Here is a 21,076-nt window from a genome sequence, read left to right as displayed (position 1 = left end):
TACAAAAGATTGCCAAATGAAACTGGATCTTGTGATTTATTTCCACAAAATGTCAGCAACCATTCTCATGAAAGAACAAGGAATTAAGCCAAAGTTTTCACATTATACCAGAAAGAAGATAAAGGAGTCCAGATCCTAAACCCCATAAAACAAATTTGGCCAGCCTATTGTGAGTTCTTACACACACACTCCTGTTTCATTTATGTTCTCATAAATATCAAGGACATCGGTCACATATACTATCCAGGCAGGACTTTGTTTCCCCAAATTTTGTTTTTAAAAATTTCAAGCCTACAGAAAAGTTGAAAGAAGTGCACATATATCTTCACCTAGATCCTCACCAGTTGTTAACATTTTGCATTTTCTTTCTTCTTCTTTCTGAAGATAGCTCACCTTTTTTCCTAACCCATTTGAGAGTTACCTGCTGACTTCAAGATACTTCCCTTCTAATATTTCAGCATATACCTCCCAAGAAAAAGGACATTTCCTTACATAACCCCAATACCATTAAAACTGATAGAACAGTACTATCTAACATGCAATCTTCAATCAAATATCTCCAATTTTCTCCCAAATGACCTTGGTAGCATTTATGGTTTTGCTCATCCAGGATCTACTCAAGAATCTGTCATTGGATTTGGTTGTCTTAGCTCTTTGGTACCCTTTTCTAGAATAGTCCTTCACCTGCTTTAAAACTTTTTTGTATCTTTCATGACATTGACACTTTTGAGATCCCTGGCCTGTTGTCTTAAAGAATGATTCATAATCTAAAGTTATCTTATTGCTTCCTGATGCCAGCAAGTGATTTTAAATCAAATTCCCCATTTTCCCCTTCCTCCATCTAGACTCAACCCTGCCAGTTAACACTCAACAATGACACTTACTGGGACTTGTGGCCTCAGAGGACTCGAAATTTTAAACATCCCCAAAGGGCTCAGCTGATATTATTAAGCAACTAATATTTAACATTGAAAGATATTTTCAATATTTCCAAACTCTGGGGCAGGGGAAGGAGTCAAATGGCATGCGTATTACCAAACTAAGGGAAATTTAAAAGTGATTTACTTAGACTCAGTAGTAACAGCATGTTTTCAGATATTTTTTCAAAGTGCTTTCACACTTGCTATTTAAGAAGCTTGACTTCAAAGGTCAAACAGATAAGCGTTCAAATATTTGGGTCTACCTACCATCTGTGCTACTTAGAAAAGGAGCTTCACCTCTCTCAGCCCTGGTTTCCTCAAGGGCTACTTATGGGGTAAGATGCTTAAACAGGTGCCTTGTTCATAATAATTACCTGTGTTAATCTTCACAGTAACTTCAAAGAAGGCACAGCAGGTAGCATCCTCTCCATTTTATGGGTGAGGTAACTGAAGTTTGGAAAGAAAATGTGATTTGCCGAAGGTCATATAGCAAGGTGACTAAAGAGACACAACTAGAACCAAAGTTGCTGAGTCCTGGAGGGGTCATTTCCAGTTCTCTTCAGTAAGTAGCATCTACCTCATGTGATGTCAGGAGGATTCAATGAATAATACAGATCTGGTGCTATTCATTATGCTGATACAGAGGCTGTGCTCAATTGATATCCATGACTCATGTTGCAATTATTTTAGTGTCACATTGCCATGAGTAACTAATTTTGTTCAAAGGCCTCCAAAGACCCCTGGAAGTGGGATCATAATGATCTTGACTAAGACCCCATTTCTACCCTATCCCCTCTCCCACCAAGATGAGAGGAAGGATTGGAATAACCCAAAATTCACTGAAGGTGTTGAAGTTTCACTTGGAAGAAGAGGCAAAATATTCTGAGGCTGAGGGGTCATTGTTTTCGAAACACAAGAGAGGATCTGTATTCCCTGGGAAAGGGGGCACTAAGCCATGAGTCATTCTCTGGTTCTGTGTGGCGGAATGGGGGTTCCTGCAAAAACCTTTGTGTCACTCACTATTGTCTTGTGTAGATTAAAGCACAAAAAGCCTAGCTAAGTTTTGTTCCCAAAATCACATGGCCCATTCTGCCCAAGCCATTCTAGGAACACACTGTCCATCTCTTTGAAAAATGTGACCAAGAGACAGAATAGCCATTGAATTTGGCCTCTGGTTATTGGTAAAGCACCAGTGGGCAGCTGGCCAGGCCTTCGGGCACCTTAATGGCCAACCGATCACAAGGTCCAGCTCTCATTACAACCATGCCTGCTGGGAGAATAAAGGGCTTTCCTTCTGCCCTCAGAACAATAAGGAACCATTAAGAAGCCCAGTCAACGAGAATGTTCCATTCTTGGTCCTGTCCTGGGCTGGGCCATCAGATTGGCCAGCTCCACTCAACTACCTCTACAGTGCCAATTCAGACTGGTTGTACAAAGGAAGCTTCCCACAAGTTTTGTTTGTAGCACATCCCTCAGCTTGGTTACCGTTATAAAGATAGCATGTCTGGGACCAACCTGTGGAGGTTTCAATTAACAACTCGAGATATGATTTCTTTGGATGACATTGTTTTTAATTTACTCTTGCTCCCCATTCATCTAACCAAAGCTCTGCTATGCTCTCCACTTTCGTGGTGCAAGCCATCTGTCTTTTCATGTAATCAGCTATGTACTTGGGAGGCAGAGAGGTAGGGTGGAACGCACGTGGGCTTGAAATGAGGCAGACATAGTTTCCAAACTTGGATCTGACCTTGAGTAACAAAAATAGGCAATACTACATATTCCTTGCTTCGTATGTGCCATACACTGTGTTCAGGAACCTATCTGTCTGTAATAACTCACTGAACCCTCTCACCCCCAACCTGTAAGCATCACCAATGCTGTTTCAAAGATGATGAAACTAAAGTTTAGGGATGTTCTATAATTTGCCCAAAGCCTGGATGCAAACTCTGACCTCTTGATAAAGTCTAATTTACCATGTAAAACTGCCTCCAAGTGATAACCCCCCTTGGCCTCTGCTTCCTTACACAAAATGTATAGACCATTTTCCATTTTACCCAGCTTCTTGTGCCTCACATTAAATAACATCTATATAAAGAGCTCCGCAGACTACCTGGCATATAGCAGATGCTCCATAAATGTTCCCTTCCCTGCTGCTGAAGCAGATTCTGAGAAATAAGAATTTTTGACCTTAAGCCAAAATCTTGCTGGGTGGTTTGGCTTTTTCAGAATGGTTCCAAGAGCTTCACTAGGGCCTCATGAAAACACCTCTCTGGAGGCTACATCCCTTATATCTTATAAGTAAATAATATGGGACCCAGATTTGGTGCTTCAGATTGTGGTCACAGAGAAAGACAGAATGACAAGTGGAAAGCAAACCTAGCTATTCTGAAAGCTAGAATTTGGGCCGTAACTCCTCCAGCCTCGCCTTTGATGTGTGTGTGTGCTTACATGTGCTCAATACTTTAAGCTGTTCCATGTGTATATATTTGTGTATGTGTGTGTATATATGCATATATACACATATCCAGAAGTAGATGTATTTATATACAGATATATACACACATAATGTTACCCTAAATAAGCCACCAGTACCACCCTTAAAGTGTCTTTAGAAAATTAACCCATGGAATAAGCAGTAATATGTGAACCATAAACATTCTTGCATGTTGGCAGATAACCACGCTATGCATTCCCCTCCAAGAATTGAGAAAGAGAAGAAAGGGAGTAACACAATAGCAGAAAAATGCACTAATCAAATCCATAATCAACTTTGATGATGGAGCAAGGATTCTAATCAAAACACAATGGTGCAAAGTTGCCCCAGGTTGTAAGCCTGGAGCTACACTCTTCCCAGGAGCCTCCTTTACACTTTCTTTTTAAACATCTGAAACACCCACAGAGAATTTCAATTACTTCTAATTACTTTTCTTAAACTAGGTGCAAGTTGAACACCAGCTCCTAAAAACAGGAAATATCAAAATACTTCCTATATGTATATATTTTTCTTTTTCTCCTTGCAACTGCTTCTTAAAAATAGGCGAACGTCTCCTCAAATAGCTCAGGCATGTTCCTTATCTGAAGGTCAGCCAGAGAGGGTTTCTGAACAAACACAGAGCATGTTTTTAAAACAACTCTTTGCACATGGTCCTAATTTATTCACATGTTAACAGAGCAAATGCTATAAATGTTCACACTTGGGGGAAGGCACAGACAGGTATCTCAGTCCTCGGAAGGTAATTCAGGGGAGGTGTGCTGCTGCAGAGCAGTTTCCTCCACTGGGGGAGGGAGGAGCACCAGCTGTAGGTTTATGGGACAGACTCAAGGTAAGGGGCCTGGAGGAAGGGTGACAGTAGGGCTGCACCTAACAGCTACTTGCTGGCTAAGTTAGGTTTTTCCACACTTGATGGAGATGAAGATGGCAGGTAATGGGATGCCACTGGCTGAAGACAGTTGCTGCATAATAAAACAAGGTGTCAGAATAGCCTCCTTTCCCCTGTAACTACCACGTTGAATACTCTGAACCCCAAGCTAATCATCATCATCATCATTTCCCAAGGATCTGTTATGAATCAGGTCCTTAATGGACACCCTCTCTGCCTCTTCTCACACTACCTTGCACATTCAGAATGATGATCCATCAGGAAGCCAACATGCAAATCCAATCCTTCAACTCAGCTTTTGTCTTTTCTTTTCATCATCTTTTTTCAAAGTAAGATGCCAGATCTGGAACAACAACTTGTTGCACGAAGCAACATCAATGCTTGGCACCACTCCATGACCTTGCTCTTCATTCTCCACTATCACACTCATTCTGATCTCCTCTCCTCCTCACCAGTCACTCCTTCCCGTCTCCCAAACCAAGCTCATCTTCTTTCTCCTCCATTGGTTCTCTGACTTCTCCAGCAATCTTGGCCTTCCTTCAAGCAGCTTAGATACTCCGCCCCCAAGTATGCCTCTGAGGCCTCCCTGTGTTGTGCCCTGTTGCCCTAGGTGTCAGTGAGGCCTCTCAACTAGACTATAAAATCCCCAAGACCCAGGCCATGTCCTGTTTGCCTTGTAGATCTGCCAGAGCATGATGGGAAGAGGCAGCAATGAAGAGTGGGCAGACCGCAGGCCTTGAAGCCAGACCAACTTTGCTGGACTCCCTGCCCTGCCACCCTGGATGACCTGGATCAAGTGGCTGTACCTTGCTGAGCCTCATCTAGCTCAGTGGTTACAGCAGTGGTCTTATAAATCAGAGCCTGCAATTTCTAAGACAGTCTCTGTGGTTCTCCCTGTACAGCATCATGGTTAAAGGCATGGGATCTAGAGCCAGACTGTCCAAGTTCTATTCTATCTCTGCTACTCACAAGGTTACAAAATTGGTCTTTGCCTCAGTTTCCATATGTGTAAAATGGGGATAATAACACTTATGTCATTGGATTGTGATAAGAAAAAAATGAGTTTTTTAATGTAAAGTCCTTAGAACAACTGCTGGCACATAGGAAGTGCTATATAAGGATTTGGCCATTATCACCATTGTTATTATTGTTACTATGTTGTTATTGTCATAGAAAATGGATGTATCAGACCTGATTTAAGTGTTTTTCTGAAGATGAAATGAGATTATATGTAAAGAGCCTCACCCATCAGGCACTCAGTAAGTGATTATGACCTTTCCTCATCTTCCCATTCTGCCTGGTACTGTACTAGGCAGGTGATGGATGTTCTGTAAATCCTTGGAACAGACTGATACCTTTCCAGGGGCTTGAGAGAATAAGCTATATCTTTTCTCACCTAGGGGCTATTAAATCTAGGTTCAGCATGCCCTATCTCTTAGGTTAGCAATATAAATAGCAACTTTTATTAAGTATTCCTTACTTGCTAGACACTGCACTGAATACTTTACATGTTACTTTTCTTAATGCTCACAGTTCTAGTGGTTTTTATGCTTATTTTTTAATAGATGAGAGCCCTAAAACCCAAAGAAGTTAATCAAGGAGATCACCTGCTAGTACATGACAAAGGACACCACCAATACCCATCTGACTTTAAAACCTGTTATCAGCCACTACACAACCCAACCTCCTACCAAAAATTCCCTGAATAAAAGGGGAGTCAGAGACCCCAAGAGAGCATTTGCCATTTACTTCATTGTTTCCCGAGTCTTTTCTAATAATATATACCAGATTTGGGACCTGGTAACCACCAGATGGCCAGTCAGACACAGTCTTCATGCAGTAACCAAGAGACTCTTCTGGAGGGGGAATGGACACCACATCAGGCAGACTGTGGAAGAAGCCCTGGCAAAGAAGGTAAAATCCCATTGGCCGAAATCACTGGGCACTGGCAAAGGAGGGCAGGCTGGTAAAAATCAGGGTAGTCCACTGGAAGTGACCAATTTCCTTAGCAGTCTATCCAAACTGTGCTCAACATGAGTACACAAGGGCCAACTGAGGGTGACAGAGTGGAATGGGGTGGGGAGATGATGGACCAAGGGCAAAAGAGGGAAGCAAAGTGTTGAGGGAAGTGGACTGTTCCAGGCCCCCAGGGAGAAGCTGAAGAACATTGTTTTTTTCAGGGAGAGGGTGATGAATCACCTTACCACAGCCTATCCACTGCCAGTCCTCTGACAATGTTTGTTAAATGAAGGGTCAAACAGGCAAAGGCAGAACAGCTGCCTGGATATGAACAATCCCAGCATGGACTTTCCCTCTCATTCCTCGGGTGCTCCTCATCAGGCTCGAGAGTATGTGTCACCTCCAGTTCCGAGTCACTGTACCGACCTCCCACTCACTGCCCACTACACCTCATAAACCCTACCTCCACGGATGAAGGGGAACCCCATGCAGGAATGTACCCTGGTGCTCACCCCCATTGCAGAGCCCACTGGACAAATCCTGTACCTAACAACCAAAGAAGAATGGAGCACAAAACCCTCACAAAGGCAGGCCCCCAGAGCACTGAAGGAAATCTTGCCTTCCTCCCACACACCATCACTCAAACCTGTCAGCTTCCAAAAATGTTTAGCAAGTGCAGCAACAAGGGGCATGCTTATCAGCCTGGTGTGGGAGCTTAATCTGCTTTGAGGGCCTTCTCCAGCCCAGAGTTACAAAAGTCTGCTTACAATTAGCTTCCAGCTCCAGTTCCCCCATCAGAAAGCCTAGGAATGTGTTGAGCTCTAGCCTCTGATCAGAGAAAGCTCCAGGAGAAGGTAGAGACAGTGTCAGCAGGGAAGTAAGTGCCAAAAAGGTCAGTTGGTCTATTGCCATTTTCCTGACACCAGCCCCAAACCACCTCCCTCTCTGGCTTCCCGCATCTCCTGACTGGACAGTCACATCCGTCAGGTCGGCATGTCCCCAAAAGTCCCTGCTGACTGACTGCCAAGAAAATATAGCCCCCTTCTACCAGAAGTAGGGGGAAATGGAGCAGGGAGGGCCAAGAGAACCTGACTGGCCCTTGCTAATCTCTGTAAAAGAGATTGCACGGGCAGGGCTTGTCACCCTGCCGAATTGGGTGATGCAGGCTCTGACTGGAAAGGTAGGAGTCACCAATTCTCTTCAAGCCATCTCCCGTCCCCACCCCCAGTCACTCGGGCTACCAACACCAGCATCTACCACCCAGGAAGGAGGCGCTTAGTTTCAGCCGCCATTCTGAGGCAGCCACCCCCACCGCAACAGCCAGCCAAGGCGCTCTGCTGGTGCACTAGTACCGCAGTTCCAGCACCTTGCCCGGAATCCCGTCACCCAGCAGGGCGGGGCAGGGACAGGCCATCTTCAAGCCAAGGGGAGCGCAGGTTCACTGCCACCCCCCAACCCCCTTTTCCTGGATCTTATAGCCAGGCTAGGGGGCGGCGTCGAACCCAATGGGGCCTCAGATCATTCCTTGTCCGGAACAGAATCTCTGCGGAATCGCCAGACACACACACAGCTGTTGCTGCGGATACTGGCTTCTTGGGGACAAGACCTCAACATGCAGGACCTCACATTTCCAGCGATGCACACGTTTTCTGAGAACACCCCGATCATGCCCTCCTCCCCAGGAAGATGCTGCCGGCCTTCCCCCGATCCCAGTTCTCAAAGGGCTCTTTAGGCAAACCTCGGGCACCCGGGCCACACCCACCGGCCGGCCCACTCTCCTCACGCATTCCCCAACCTGCCGGCCTAAGGGGAATGGTTCCCTTCCCTGCCCACATGGTAGGCCCTTTCTCCCACATCACCCGGAAAGAAGTATTCGCCCATCCTCCCAGAGCAGTACCCCCGGCACACGGCATCTCTCACCTGGGTATCGAACCCGTTTTCCACCGAGCCGCTCTTCCGCAGCGGGAGCCCCTCCCCCGCTGGCTCCTGCAGCCCCTGCAGCACCTGCGATTTCAGGGGGATCTGGCTAGGATAGGTGGTCTTGCTCACCTCCACCTTGCTTCCCAACTTGAGGTAGCAGGGCTGGGGGCCGGCCCGGGCCGGGGGCACGTGCAGGATGGGCGCGGCGCTGTGCACGGGTTTGGGCAGTCCCGACTTCATTTTGGAGGCGACCAGGATGGCCGGCATCTTCTCCCGGGGCTTGGGCTTTCCCAGCACGTCCCTGGCAGCGGCGGCGGGGGCGACCGCTAAAGGCAGCGCGGGTAGCAGAGCAGGCGCCGGGCCTTAGCCCACGAGGCGCCCACCACCAGCGGCGAAGAAAAAATCCCCAGGTCGGGGAACTTGAAGCAATCTGGCGAGCGCACCTTTGGGGTGCCGGGATGGGAATGGGGGACTGGCCACGGCGCCCAGCGGGTCCCACCTAGACGGATGCTGCAGCCGGGTCTCACGCCCCTCCTGGGTGGCCTTTCAAGAGCTCTGGGCGCTCAGGGGCTGCCGCCTCTTGCAATTTTCCTCCTGGGAAACAGAGGTTTGGACGCCCATATTAACTTGTCATTGAGTCTCCGAAGTGAGGAGGCCCCTTTGGAAAAGACAGAGGCAACGGGGACGCACGAGTCCCGCTCCGGAGGCTACGGGTCTGAGCTGGCGAGGGAAAGAGCGAGCAGCCGTGGGAGGAAAGGAGCGAGCAGCGAAGGAAGGAGAGAAGGGCGCACGGGGCCCAAGACGTCTCCACCGAGAGGCAGCTGCCGCCCTGCTCGCGAGCACCGCAGTGTCACCCGCGACCCAGCAGAGGCGCGGCGAGAGCCCCCGAAAGGTCTCTCTTGGAGTGACAGTCACCGCTGCCCAGAAGGCGCCCGGACAGACAGCACCTTAGCGCCTGCGGGTCTGCACATGCTCCGTGCACTAGAGCGCGGCTAGGCTGTGGCCGTGGGGCGCGGGCGCCGGGACGCGCGGCTGGCGGGCCGGGCTGGGCTGCGCTCGGAAGCAGCCGCCGCGCTTCCCGGGAAGGCTGCGCAGGCTGCGGGGCTCAGAGCAGGGGAGGACAGGCTGCGGCAGGAGCGGCTGCGGCGCGCGCTGACAGCCGGGGCCGCCCCGTCGCACCCATTGGTCCACGGCGCGCCAATCAGTGGCCGCGGCTCTCACTGCAAAGAGGGCGTGGCCTCAACTCTGGCTGCCGCCGAAACTCTGGGGCCGCGCTTGGCCGGGAGTACAAAGCGGGCTGGTGGACGCTCTGCGGCACTGCTCCGGCCGCGCGCCTCCCGGGGGGCCCACACCCCCGCGTCCCTGAAACCCTTCTTTTGAAAAATGCCCTTTCGAACGCAACTGCCCGCCCCGGAGCCACGCGGGCACGGCTCGGGGGACGTTTATTTCCTTTTTCAAATTGCTCGGGTTACCTTAACGGTTTGAGTCTTCCGGAGTCACGCCCGCAGCCTCGCTGCCCCCATCTGGCTTGGGCAGGGCCGAAGCTCGTCTCCCGCGTTCAGAACGCGCCAGCCATTTCTCTGCCTGCTCTTCCCGGCGGGCCGGGCGGGGGGCCTCCCAACGGCTTCCTCTCCAGTTTTCAAAGGCTGCACATTTCACTTAACTATTTGAAGTATTTATAAGCAAATACAATACGCAGGGAAGCTTCCCGCCCCGAGACAGCTCCTCCACGCAACCTACCACAGACTCTGTAATTAGAGTGTCCCGAGGAAGCCGGGAGAGGCTCCATGACCCCGGCAGGCTCTGGCCAAACCTTGCTGCGTTTCATGGAGCCCCTCCCTGTCCGCGCTTGGGACACACTGGCCCCACAGGTTCCTCCACTAAAATTCGTTCTTTGAGTTCCTCTGTGGTTTCCTCGCTGACTCAAAGTGTATAAGAATAAAAAGGAAACTGAGGAATGATCAGGCAGGCCAGGCGTCGCGATTTATGAATGAGGAGGCTCCACCCTGTAGACCTCCCTGGATTTGAATTGGGCAACTTCTTTAAGCTTACACGCATCTTTGTAAAGCTTCTGTTTTCACAGGTAGTAAGGTGGAGGTTTGACTACATTTACCTAATGAACTGTTGTTTGAATTAAATTAAATGGTTGGTGCATGACAGTCATTTAGCACAAGTACCTGGCAATGTAGGAGTCCAATAAAAGCTGGATTTTATTTTCTCTGTTATTAAATTACTGCTGCTTTCTCCCAAAGTCATCTCTGCTTATAAACTATTTGTCTTTCTTCTTTGTTTCCAGAATACAGGTTTTTCACTTTGTGACCACACTATAGCCTGATCTTCAGTGCTGAGAGCATTGATTTATAATAACTCAGATGCTATTAATTGGGTATTTCCCCTCGAATTCACGTTAAACCTCTAATCCCCAATGTGATGGTATTAGGAGGTGGGGAACTTGGGGAGGTAATAAGGCCAAGACAGTGGAGCCCTCATGATAGGATTAGCGACCTCATTAGAAGAGACAGGAGAGAGATGCTCACTTTCTGCCATGTGAGGACACAGAAGACAGCTTCTATGAACATGGAACAGGGCCCTCACCAAGAACCTGACGCCATGTTGGCATCCTCAGCTCAGACTTCCAGCCTCTGGTACTGTAAGAAATAAATTGTTTAAGCCATCTGTTTATGGCATTTTTGTTATAGTGGCTCAAAGTGACAAAGATCTCAGATCAGGGGAAACAGCAAAGTCTTCACCTCTGAAGCATTAAAAAATGAGAAATGAGGAGGCCCTTTCTTTTGGAGATGGAGTCTTGCTCTGTTGCCAGGCTGGAGTGCAGTGGCACGATCTCGGCTCACTGCAACCTCCACCTCCCAGGTTCAAGCGATTCTCCTGCCTAAGCCTCCCGAGTAGCTGGGACTACAGGCACGCACCACCACGCCCAGCTAATTTTTGTATTTTGAGTAGAGACAGGGTTTCACCATGTTGGCCTGGATGGTCTTGATCTCAGGAAGGCACCTTCTTAGCCATTCTAGGTAGCAACTTTTCTACTCTAGTTAAGCTGAAATGCACAGCCCTGTCGATGCCTGTTTCAGTTATCCTCCCTCTCTCTGAAATCAACTCACACATGATTCATGCTACTTACTTAACACTTTGCCCTTTGCCATCTGATACCACCTCCTGTACTGTTGTCTTCAATTATTTAACCTGTTATTTATTGTTTCATGCATTTGTTTTCTTCTTAGAGAATAAACCATCATGGAATTAGGAACTGTGTTTTAACTTTCTTTGGATCCTCTCAGTATGGAGTATAATGCTGTGGACAGAATAGCTACCCAAAATTGTTACTGAATGAATGATTGAATGATCCTAGGATCAACCCTCAAGAAGGAGAGCTTGTCTCTTAGATTTAGGAACATAAGGACATACAAAATATTATGCATAAAACTTGGGACTCTCCTGCCTGCCTTGAATTCTAGTTCTGACCAATGTACCAAGGGTTATGGAAAGGTATCACAATCTTCGGCATCTAACAATCAGGGAGATATTCCAAAATATTCCCATGGCCCTAATGCAGTGGTTCTCATTAGAACCAGGAGCATTACCTGGAAACTTGTTTGAAAACCCCACCCCAGACCTACTGAAAGAAAAGCTCTGGGGATGGGGCCCAGCACTCTCTGCTTCAGCAGTGTCTAACTTAGTGATTATGATGCATACTAAAGTTTGAGATCTTCTTTTTTTTTTTTTTTGAGTAGAGGTGAGGAACTAGGATGTTGAAAAGTAAAAAAAGGAGAGAAGGAGAGGAAGAAAGAGGAAGAAAAAGAGGGAGAGAGAACAGGAATATTGCTTCATTCTAAAAATGGGTATTCATAATGGCCGATCAATATTTTGTGATTTAAAATGGAGAACTCTATAAATATTTATTGAGTTTACTTGTTCCGGATCTGAGTTGAAGTCCTGGATATCCTTATTAATTTTCTGTCTTGTTGAGTCTAAAGTTTGAGATCTTCTGCCTTAATGAATATATCATGCGTTCAGTATACCTCCAAAACTTCTTAAACATTAATATGCATAAAAATCCTGGGGATTTTGCTAAAATATAGATTCAGATTTAGCTGGTCTAGAATGGGGCTGAGATTCTGCTTTCTGAGTAAGTTCTCACATGATGCCCATGCTGGTGTTCTGAAGATCACACTTTGAGTAGCAAGGTTAAACCACATACAGAAAAAGGGTTTCATCTTAAGGGTCATCTACTGAAAAGGATTTCAGAGTGCATATCTAGTTGGAAACAACCACCTGATCACTTGATAATGTCTGCTATGGGTATAGAAATGGAAATAGTGACATACATATTTGTACTTGCGATCTTTGGTTTCCTGTTTAAACTGTATTTGCTGCCAAGTTCATTTTAGGGATCTGAGACTCTCAAATATGCAAAAATATGAAACAGTATTTCTTTTAAAGTATTTCTAATGTTCTAGGATTTGTAAACACGAGCATTTCCCTTAACCCTGTGTGGTTTATATAACTGAAGTCTGATAATTCTTCATTTTTCTTGATGAAAAATCTTTCACTTGAGGACAAATGAATCTTTTAGCCTGTTTCAAGTTTCTTTTCCTGCCTCTTCTTCCCTATAGTAATTCTATTTGCTTTTTCCTTGAACATTATTTATCTCCTTTTTTTTTTTTTTTTTTTTGGAGTTGGAGATTCGCTATTGTTGCTCAGGCTGGAGTGCAATGGCGTGATCTTGGCTCACTGCAACCTCTGCCTCCCAGGTTCAAGCTATTCTCCTGTCTCAGCCTCCCATGTAACTGGGATTACAAACGCATGCCACCACATCTGGCTAATATTTTTGTATTTTTAGTAGAGACAGGGTTTCATCATATTGGTCAGGCTTGTCTCAAACTCCTGACCTCAGGTGATCCTGCCTGCCTCAGCCTCCCAATGATGTATCTCCTTATATATATATTTTTTATAAGCTTTCATTTCTCTTGTTTAAAGCAAAATAATTTATCATACTAACAGAAAAGGGGTGGGGAAAGCTCTTTTTTCCCCTGGGATACATGAGATAATTATAAGCTTTCTACTTAAAAAATATAATCTCAAATTATAAAAATAGCCTATAAGTTTACTCCTTCCACATTGATACTCTGTTAACACGAAAAGAAGTCATTTTAAATCAATGTTTTGCAAGCATTGGTAGCCAACAGAAGCCACTGGTTCAGAGAATGGCAAGCTGCTTTGGAAAGAATATGCTATCCAGGTTTTAAAATAACTTACTATTATTATTTACTATATGAACTATGGACAAGTATAAATGGGCCACCATTTTAAATTCCAACTTTGACAACCATTCTTTCTTCTGGCTCTGAATTTGCAGTCACCCAAATGTCAGTGATAGGCCAATTTGAAACATATCAACACTCTCAGGACCACTGAATCATCCTAAGAGATTGGACAGTTCCTTGGTTCTAAGAGCCATCCTCAGATCAGGAAGTGCCAGCTGCGCCCCTCTCTGATCCTCAACATCAGCCACTTGTGATTAGTTGAATGTGAATTGGGCTTCAGAGCTGACCTGCAAGTGACCAGTTCCATCAACTTATCCTTTAATTAAAGACCCCTGTTGTCCTGACCTCCCAAAAAGACAGTCCAGTGAAGAGCCTGGAATATCTAAGCCCCAGCCTGTCACCAAAAAAAAAAAAAAAAAAAGGCAGGGATCTCAGGGGAAAAAGTCTACAGCCTTTTGGAGACCCTAGATTATACATGATGAGGGGAAATGTTGCAAAGTTTCTTGAATAACATAAAAAAGCAAAATATTTATGAGGTTATTTGGGGGTAAAAAAAATCACACTAGCTTACTCTTCCTTAATTTTCTACAACACGGGTTGGCAACTTATGAGACATCTCATAGATGGCACAAAGGCTCACCTTTTAGTAGTGGCTGAGTTGAAAGGTCGCCCATTTCATACTGCAGAGAAGTGAGGTAAGAACCTCCAAACGTCTCTTTAAACACCCTGCTCATCTACTCACCCTACCAGTGATACACTTCGAATCTCAAACTTTCTTCCTGATGGGTCTGTGTTCATATCAGTATGCACAAGGGTAACCTCTGGGTTTTTTGTTGAGAACCAAAGGCTGAGGGTTCCCCTACTTGCAGAAGCTAGAATGTGAGGGGTATGTATGAGTGTGTCTGTGTGTGTGTTTACAGGCATTTGTGTCAGTGACCCAGACTAAATGTCAAATAAATATAGTCACCCACTGCATAACGATGTTTTGGTCAATGACTGACAGCAGATATGATGGTGATCCTGTAAGATTATAAGGAAGCTGAAAAATTACTATTGCCTAGTAACATAGTAGCAGTCATAACACTATAGTGCAACACATTACTCATGTTTGTGGCTATACTGTGTTGTGAGTTTTATAAAAGTATAGCACACACAACCATGTACAGTGCTTAATACTTAATATAGTTGATGATAAATACTTGATGACAAATAACTGTTACGGGTTTGTGTATTTACTATACTATTTATTATTATGTTAGAGTGTGCCCTCTCTACTTAAAAATGTTAACTGTAAAACAGTCTTGGGTAGGTTCTTCAGGAGATATTCCAGAAAGCATTGTTAGCAGAGGAGATGACAGCTCCATATGTATGATTCCCCCTGAAGACCTTCCGGAAGGACAATATGTGGAGGTGGAAGTCAGTGATATTGACCCTGTTTAGACCTAGGCTAATGTGTGTGTTTGTGTCTTCATTTTTAATTTTAAAAAGTTGAAAAGTTAAAAAAAACCATATTAGAAAAAGCTTATAAAGATATACGGAAAGAATATTTTTGTATAGCCATACAATGTATGTTTTAAGCTAAGTGTTATTTTAAGAGTCGAAAGTCAAAAAAGCTACAGTGTTATAAAATTTTATAAAGTTTATAAAGTTTTATAAAGTAAAAAAAGCTACAGTTAACTAAGGTTAACTTATTATTGAAGAAAAATATTTTAAATAAACAGTGCAGCCTAAGTGTATAGTGTTTATAAAGTCTACAATAGTGTACAGTAATGTCCTAGGTTTCACATGCACTCACTGGTCACTCACTGACTCACCCAGAGCAACTTCCAGTCCTCCAAGTTCCATTCATGGTAAATACCCTATCCAGGTATACAGGTTTTAAAACTCTTTTATACTGTATTTTTACTGTTCCTTTTCTATGTTTAGATATGCAAATATCATTGTATTACAATTGCCTATGGTAATCAGTACAGCAACATGCTGTACATATGGGTTTGTAGCCTAGAAGCAATAGGTTATAGTATATAGCCTAAGTTTGTAGCAGGCTATCCCAACTAGGTTTGTGTAATGTACTCTATGATGTCCGTACAACAACAAAAAAGCCGAATGACTCATTTCTCAGAACGTATCCCTATTGTAAGCAATGCATGACTGCACATGGCAAACCAATGATTAATCAGTGGCTTAATCATTAATTCAAGAAATAAATTGTTGCAAGCCATCTATGTGCCTGGCTTTGGGCATTATGATGAAGAGCAGATAAGAGTAAGTTCTTGCTCTCTGCTCTCAAGTTTCAAAGAATGATGTAGCCACTGTTTCTCAGCCTGAGGATTTTCCTTTTTCACAAGTGAAAAACAGAAACAACTCACAATCTAATAGGGAAGCCAAACAAGGAAATAAATGAATGACAAACAATATAATTAACCAATATTGTAATAGAAGCAGCACAAAATATACAATGATAAGCCAGGTACAAAGGAGGGCCAACTATTTCTGGGGTTATCAGCTATGTTGGTTAATTTAATTATCTAACAAAAAAAACCCCGAAGTAATGGAGAGAATTTTTTTGTTTTTACCCTTAGTGTTGAAACTCTAAGAGGTATGTTCCACTCTCCTACTTCTATAAGTTAAGTCTAGGAAACATTCCTTTGTTTACATCTTGCCTCATCTCACTAAGGATTAGAGGAAACCTATATTCAATAAAACAATGACTAAATATAATGGAATACAGGAAAAGGATTCTAATTTAAAACTTAGACTGTGACTACTTTTGCCTTCTGTAGGTGGGAGAAGGCTATGTAAATAAATCATATCAGTAGGAATATCAATCATATATCACTTCCTTTCATAGTCAGGCACTAATATTTATTAGTACCAAGTCTGAGATTTCAAAGTCTGCCAGTTCTAAGCTGCTCAAGAGAGATCCTCTGAGTATATGGTCTTAGAGATACATTAGTGAGCATTTGGATATGCAAAGGTCAGCCCAGAGTCCAGGGATCAAGCTATATTGTCATCTACAATAAGGGAGAAAAATTCCATTTGCTGCAAGAGGTTCAGTATGAAGAGCCCCCCAAAAATGGAGTAGCAGAACAGTGTGAAGAGCCTACTGAGGAGGACAAAAAACACAGACCAAAGTGCCAAAGTAAAACCCATTTATTTTCCCAAAATAGCAACAAACCCTGCTATGCTACCAAATACTTGGAGTGGCTTGATTTTTCTTTAGGTGAGGGATTTTTTTTTTTTAAAGAGATGAGTTTTGAATTTGGGTTTGTTTTGGCACAGAAGGAAGAGAACAAAGAAAAGAAATAGACAAGAGTGAGATCCTGAGTTTAATAGGTGCAGATATTCAGAGGCAGGGATAGCCACAAGAATGAAAATTGTGCCTCTTTCCCATCACCCTTGCTCCTCATTCAGTGATTTGCAGAATCCTGGACAGACAGGGAATTGGATTTCTTGTTTGATGTGAGATAGAATGAACAGGCAAATTTAATTAAGAATGTCTTCTGACAAGGAGCTGGGACCAAGGAAAATGTAAATACAAGACGAGTATCAATTATATGTGTGGGCAAAGAGGTCAAATAGGGAGAGGGAAATCAAAACATCTGGATTCTCCAGTCCAAACAGTTGGCTCTAGCCATATTTTGGAGTGAGCACCATCTAGGACATTAAAAAGTAAAGGTGAGACTGAGATGAGTATGTTCAGATTCTAGGCTGCATCCCACGTGTAAGGTTTGTTTGCTTATTTTTTTCTCTGTCCACTTTTTCACTATTATAGATGACTTATTTATTTATTTATTCATTTATTTATTTTTACCAATTGAGGTCTAGTTAATTCAGTTTCAAATTGATATTTAAAAATTATTTCTTGTTTTGTATTATCTATTCTTCTTCCCACATATATGACCAGACAACCAAGTTGACCCAATAATAATGATGATGCTGATCAGAACTGTAATTTAGGAAGTTATTCTTCTTATGTGCCAGGGACTAAGGTAAGCATTTTACATACATGATCTCTCATGCTCACAATTTCATAAGGTAGGTGGTTATTGTCATTTTCATTTTACGAAAGAGAAAAATGAGGCCTAGAGAGGTTTGCGTGTCTTACCTAAGATCCCACTGCTAATTAAGCAGAAGAGCAGCACTTGACTCCAGCGCCTGGACTCTGGACACTAGACAGTATGGTATCAAAGCAGTAGCCATCATAATGATAAGTGTGGTAATGATAATGTAACTCCTTGTTTCTGTTACAGTTAAGATCTGCCTTATTTTCAGCATTTAAATGAATCCCCTCAGCACTCCTGTACGGTGGCAGAATGAGTCCATTTTACGGTTGAGGAAATGGGTGGAAAGGTTTGGTAGCCACCCAGTTTGCTAATGACAGTGGTCTTAATAATAAGGGAAGGAAAGATCGCCAGTTACAGCGGTGGTCTTTGCATGGTGTTCATGCTCTGAGACAAGGCTGCCTGCTATGTTCATTTGGAGGCAAAGACAACTTGGACCAGTACTCCTTAAACAAGAAGCCTAAAATAAATCACCCAGGGTGCTTATTAAAGGCAAAGATACATACACACTCCTACCCAACTCCCCCCACCCCAGACCTAGAATTCTGAAGCTGTGAGTCTGCATTTGAAACAAGCTATCAGGTTACTTTGTATCAATGGTCCTCCCCTTTGCTTTGCATCCTGGGCTTTACATTAGAGTCACCTGGGAAATTCACAAGCTAAGGCTGTCCAGGTCCCATCCTGGACCAATGAAATCAGATTCTCGGAGTAGGGCACAGGCAGTGGAATATTGAGAAAGCTCTTTAGGTGCAGACGAACTGAAAAACAAGGCTTTGTGAACTGCTACAAAAGCTTTGCTCTCACAACACTTTACAGTGGGGGATTACTGAGGCAATAATCTGGATAATTTCAATCTACGTTAGCAGCCAATCTGGAAAAATCCAGGCCTTCTGTTACTTTCTGGGTGAGATTTTCTTTTTGATAGAAACACTCAGATAGTCCAGCTGCCCATGCAGCCTGAACACAGCCAGGTAATTGCCCAAATGCTGCCTCAGCTCCAGCACTGCCGGTAGCAGCAGGCAGTCTGACCCTTACTCGTTCTTACTCATTACTCCACCCGTGGCTGCTGCAGGGCCACCAGACACTGAGCTGCGATGCTCCCCACCTCCCTACAGCTCTCAACACATTTCCTCTTTTGGTTACTGCTGTCATCCTGGAAGCCTTCATGCCTACCCTCTGACTCTGCCCCAGGCATGAAGCCTGGTGAGCTTCGGATGGAAGAGGCGCTCCTGGTCAATGTCTGACCCCCAGGAAGAGGCCCAGTGCCCAGGGTTCAGGACTCTGAGAGGAGAATTTGGGGAAGAGTTAACTCCTAAAGGTCTGCACTAATAAAATGGTGCGCTGGCGTAAAAAAAACCTCAATAGAAGATAATTTTATTAAAAAAAGAGCTTTAGTATGAATTTTGTAATTTTTTAAAAATATTATTTTCTTTACTATTTATATATGTTATCATTAAAAAATTATTTTTATATATGTTAGCCTACTGTTAAAATTATTTTGCTAATATATTTTTGTGTGTGTACATATGTATAAATAAATATGTTTATAAAGAGAAGGAAAATGAAGGGGGGAATCACATCAAGGTGTTAACAGTTCTTTCTGAGGGGTCAACTAGGGACTATTAATTTCTTATTTAATATCATTATTTTTAAAAGTTGGAATTATGGGTGGTTTTAACTTAGTTTTCCATGGGATTTCCTTTATTTTTCAGATAAATATCTTCATTTGTTTTAACCTTTCATTTACTCAAGGGACACATTATTATTATTTTTTTGAGATAGGGTCCTGCTATCACTCAGGCTGAAGTGCAGTGGCACCATCTTGGTTCACTGCAACCTCCTTCTTCCAGGCTCAAGCAATTCTCTTGCCTCAGCCTCCCACATAGCTGGGACTACAGGCACTACCATGCCAGCTAATTTTTGCATTTTTGGTAGATACATGGTTTCACCATGTTGCCCAGGCTGGTCTCTTAACTCCTGGGCTTAAGCAATCTGCCCGCCTTGGCCTCCCAACGTGCTGTGATTACAGGTGTGCATGCCCAGCCTCAAAGAACATTTATTAAGCCCTGTTGTGAACCAAGCCCTGTACAAATGTTGGTGATATGTGAGTGCAGAAATCTAGCTTATATCCATCTCTGCCCTCTGCCTTTTCAGGCAGGAAAATTGAGTTCTTTCTTCCAAACTAATAAACAAAATGTATGTTAGCTACCAAAAAGTGAAAATCCAGTTCTAGTTAAAGGGAGGTTGTCTGCATAACAAAGTCACTGACAAGTGGGCTCCCTTCTGACACAACTAGAAACCATTACCCCAGAAATTCCATGTATTCTCCCTTCCTTCCAGGGAAGTGGCTCCCACGGAATCATTCTCTACAGAAGTTCCAAGACCACCCCTGAGTTGAAGGACTAGGAAGTCAATTCATTTCTGACTGATCTATCAACTTGCCTCTATAACCAATGATGTTGGTGGCCTCGACAGTCTTCCTCCTGCAGAAAGAGAGAAGATGGGGAGGAAAGTGGGACGCCAGAAATGAACCTTGCAGGTCACATGTAAAAGGGAATTCTAGTTAACACTACCTCTTGGCTGAGCTCAAATATGGTCTAAAAGCTGTCAACAAAATAGAGACACCCATGAGGATCTTCTGGGCCCTGAGAGCATTTGAAGCTGTGTGAAGATTTGAGATCATAAACAGTTTCATTGATTTCCGCTCCCTCTCCAAACCCGAGGCAAATAAAACCTCAGAGCTTCACGGGTGGAAAAAACAAAATATACAGGAATTGTCTCTTATTTTTTGGCTTAGAAAGATATTGTTTTATAAACAGTGGGGCAAGACACTATTAAATTGTTTTCAAAAAAATTGCCTGGCAACTTTTTTGAGGTTCCACATTGCACAAGAATTTTAGACATTCACACAAATTTATCAGAATTTTCTTTTCAAGGCAGTCTGGAAGTGCCTCAAATATGAACCAAACAAAGTTGGTCTCCCTCAGGATGCAGTGAAAACTATTAAGCATCATCATCATCATCCTGGCTTCATTTCCATGAAGTCCATCTTTTCAAACATCAGAATGTTGAATTAGCGCCCATTCAGAATCATTTGCTGGTTAAGGTTTTATCCTTCCCAAGGAGGGCCCACGAAGGGCTGAATTGGGGGTGCAGAATCCAGTTTTCAAAGGCTCTTGGCAGACAAGGCTGATTTCCTGCCGAGGTGTCAAAGACAGGCTTCTAGAATCCCCTCCCATGACCATGACCATTTGAGCACTTTCCTTGCCTTTGATCCTCTATTCTTGACTTTCAGTCCTGTCTGGTCTTCACAACCCCATTTTCTTCTACTTTCCCTACAGGAGAAACTCTGGCAGACCCCCGCCCAGCCCCCACCCTCTTAGATAGTTTCTTGCCAGGTTCCTTTCTGAGTGGGGTGAAGGAGGGGAACACCGGGGCTGGATCCGGCAGACTTGAGTGTCTGGCTTCACTCACTGACTGATGGAGCAAAGGCCACTTCTCTGATCCTCAGTTTCTTCAACAGTAAAATGGGAATGATGACGACCATATCA

At 44.0% G+C, this 21,076-nt stretch overlaps 1 protein-coding gene across 11 annotated transcripts in view; it reads right to left on the bottom strand.

Annotated features, from left to right (window-relative positions):
- The window catches only part of NAV2 (neuron navigator 2), a 768,760-nt gene that overhangs the window by 399,998 nt on the left and 347,686 nt on the right, over positions 1-21,076 (bottom strand). For 6 of the 11 annotated variants that reach the window (XR_013523354.1, XM_035264219.3, XM_054242155.2 and 3 more), the window contains exon 1: positions 8,180-9,301. The exons of 2 other annotated variants lie outside the window; for them this stretch is intronic. Coding sequence is in view for 7 of the 9 variants with exons in the window: in XM_035264219.3 (XP_035120110.1) it covers positions 8,180-8,446 (267 nt within the window). In the remaining 2 variants the exon portion in view is untranslated. Of the gene's footprint in view, positions 1-8,179; positions 9,302-9,651; positions 9,783-21,076 lie in introns of those variants that run through there. 3 more of the 11 variants (XM_054242156.2, XM_078340758.1, XM_054242162.2) reach the window with 2 other exon arrangements.

The sequence above is a fragment of the Callithrix jacchus genome, chromosome 10 (assembly GCF_049354715.1).
Source record: "Callithrix jacchus isolate 240 chromosome 10, calJac240_pri, whole genome shotgun sequence".
NCBI lineage: Eukaryota > Metazoa > Chordata > Mammalia > Primates > Cebidae > Callithrix > Callithrix jacchus.
This window is presented reverse-complemented; position numbering and strand designations above follow the sequence as displayed.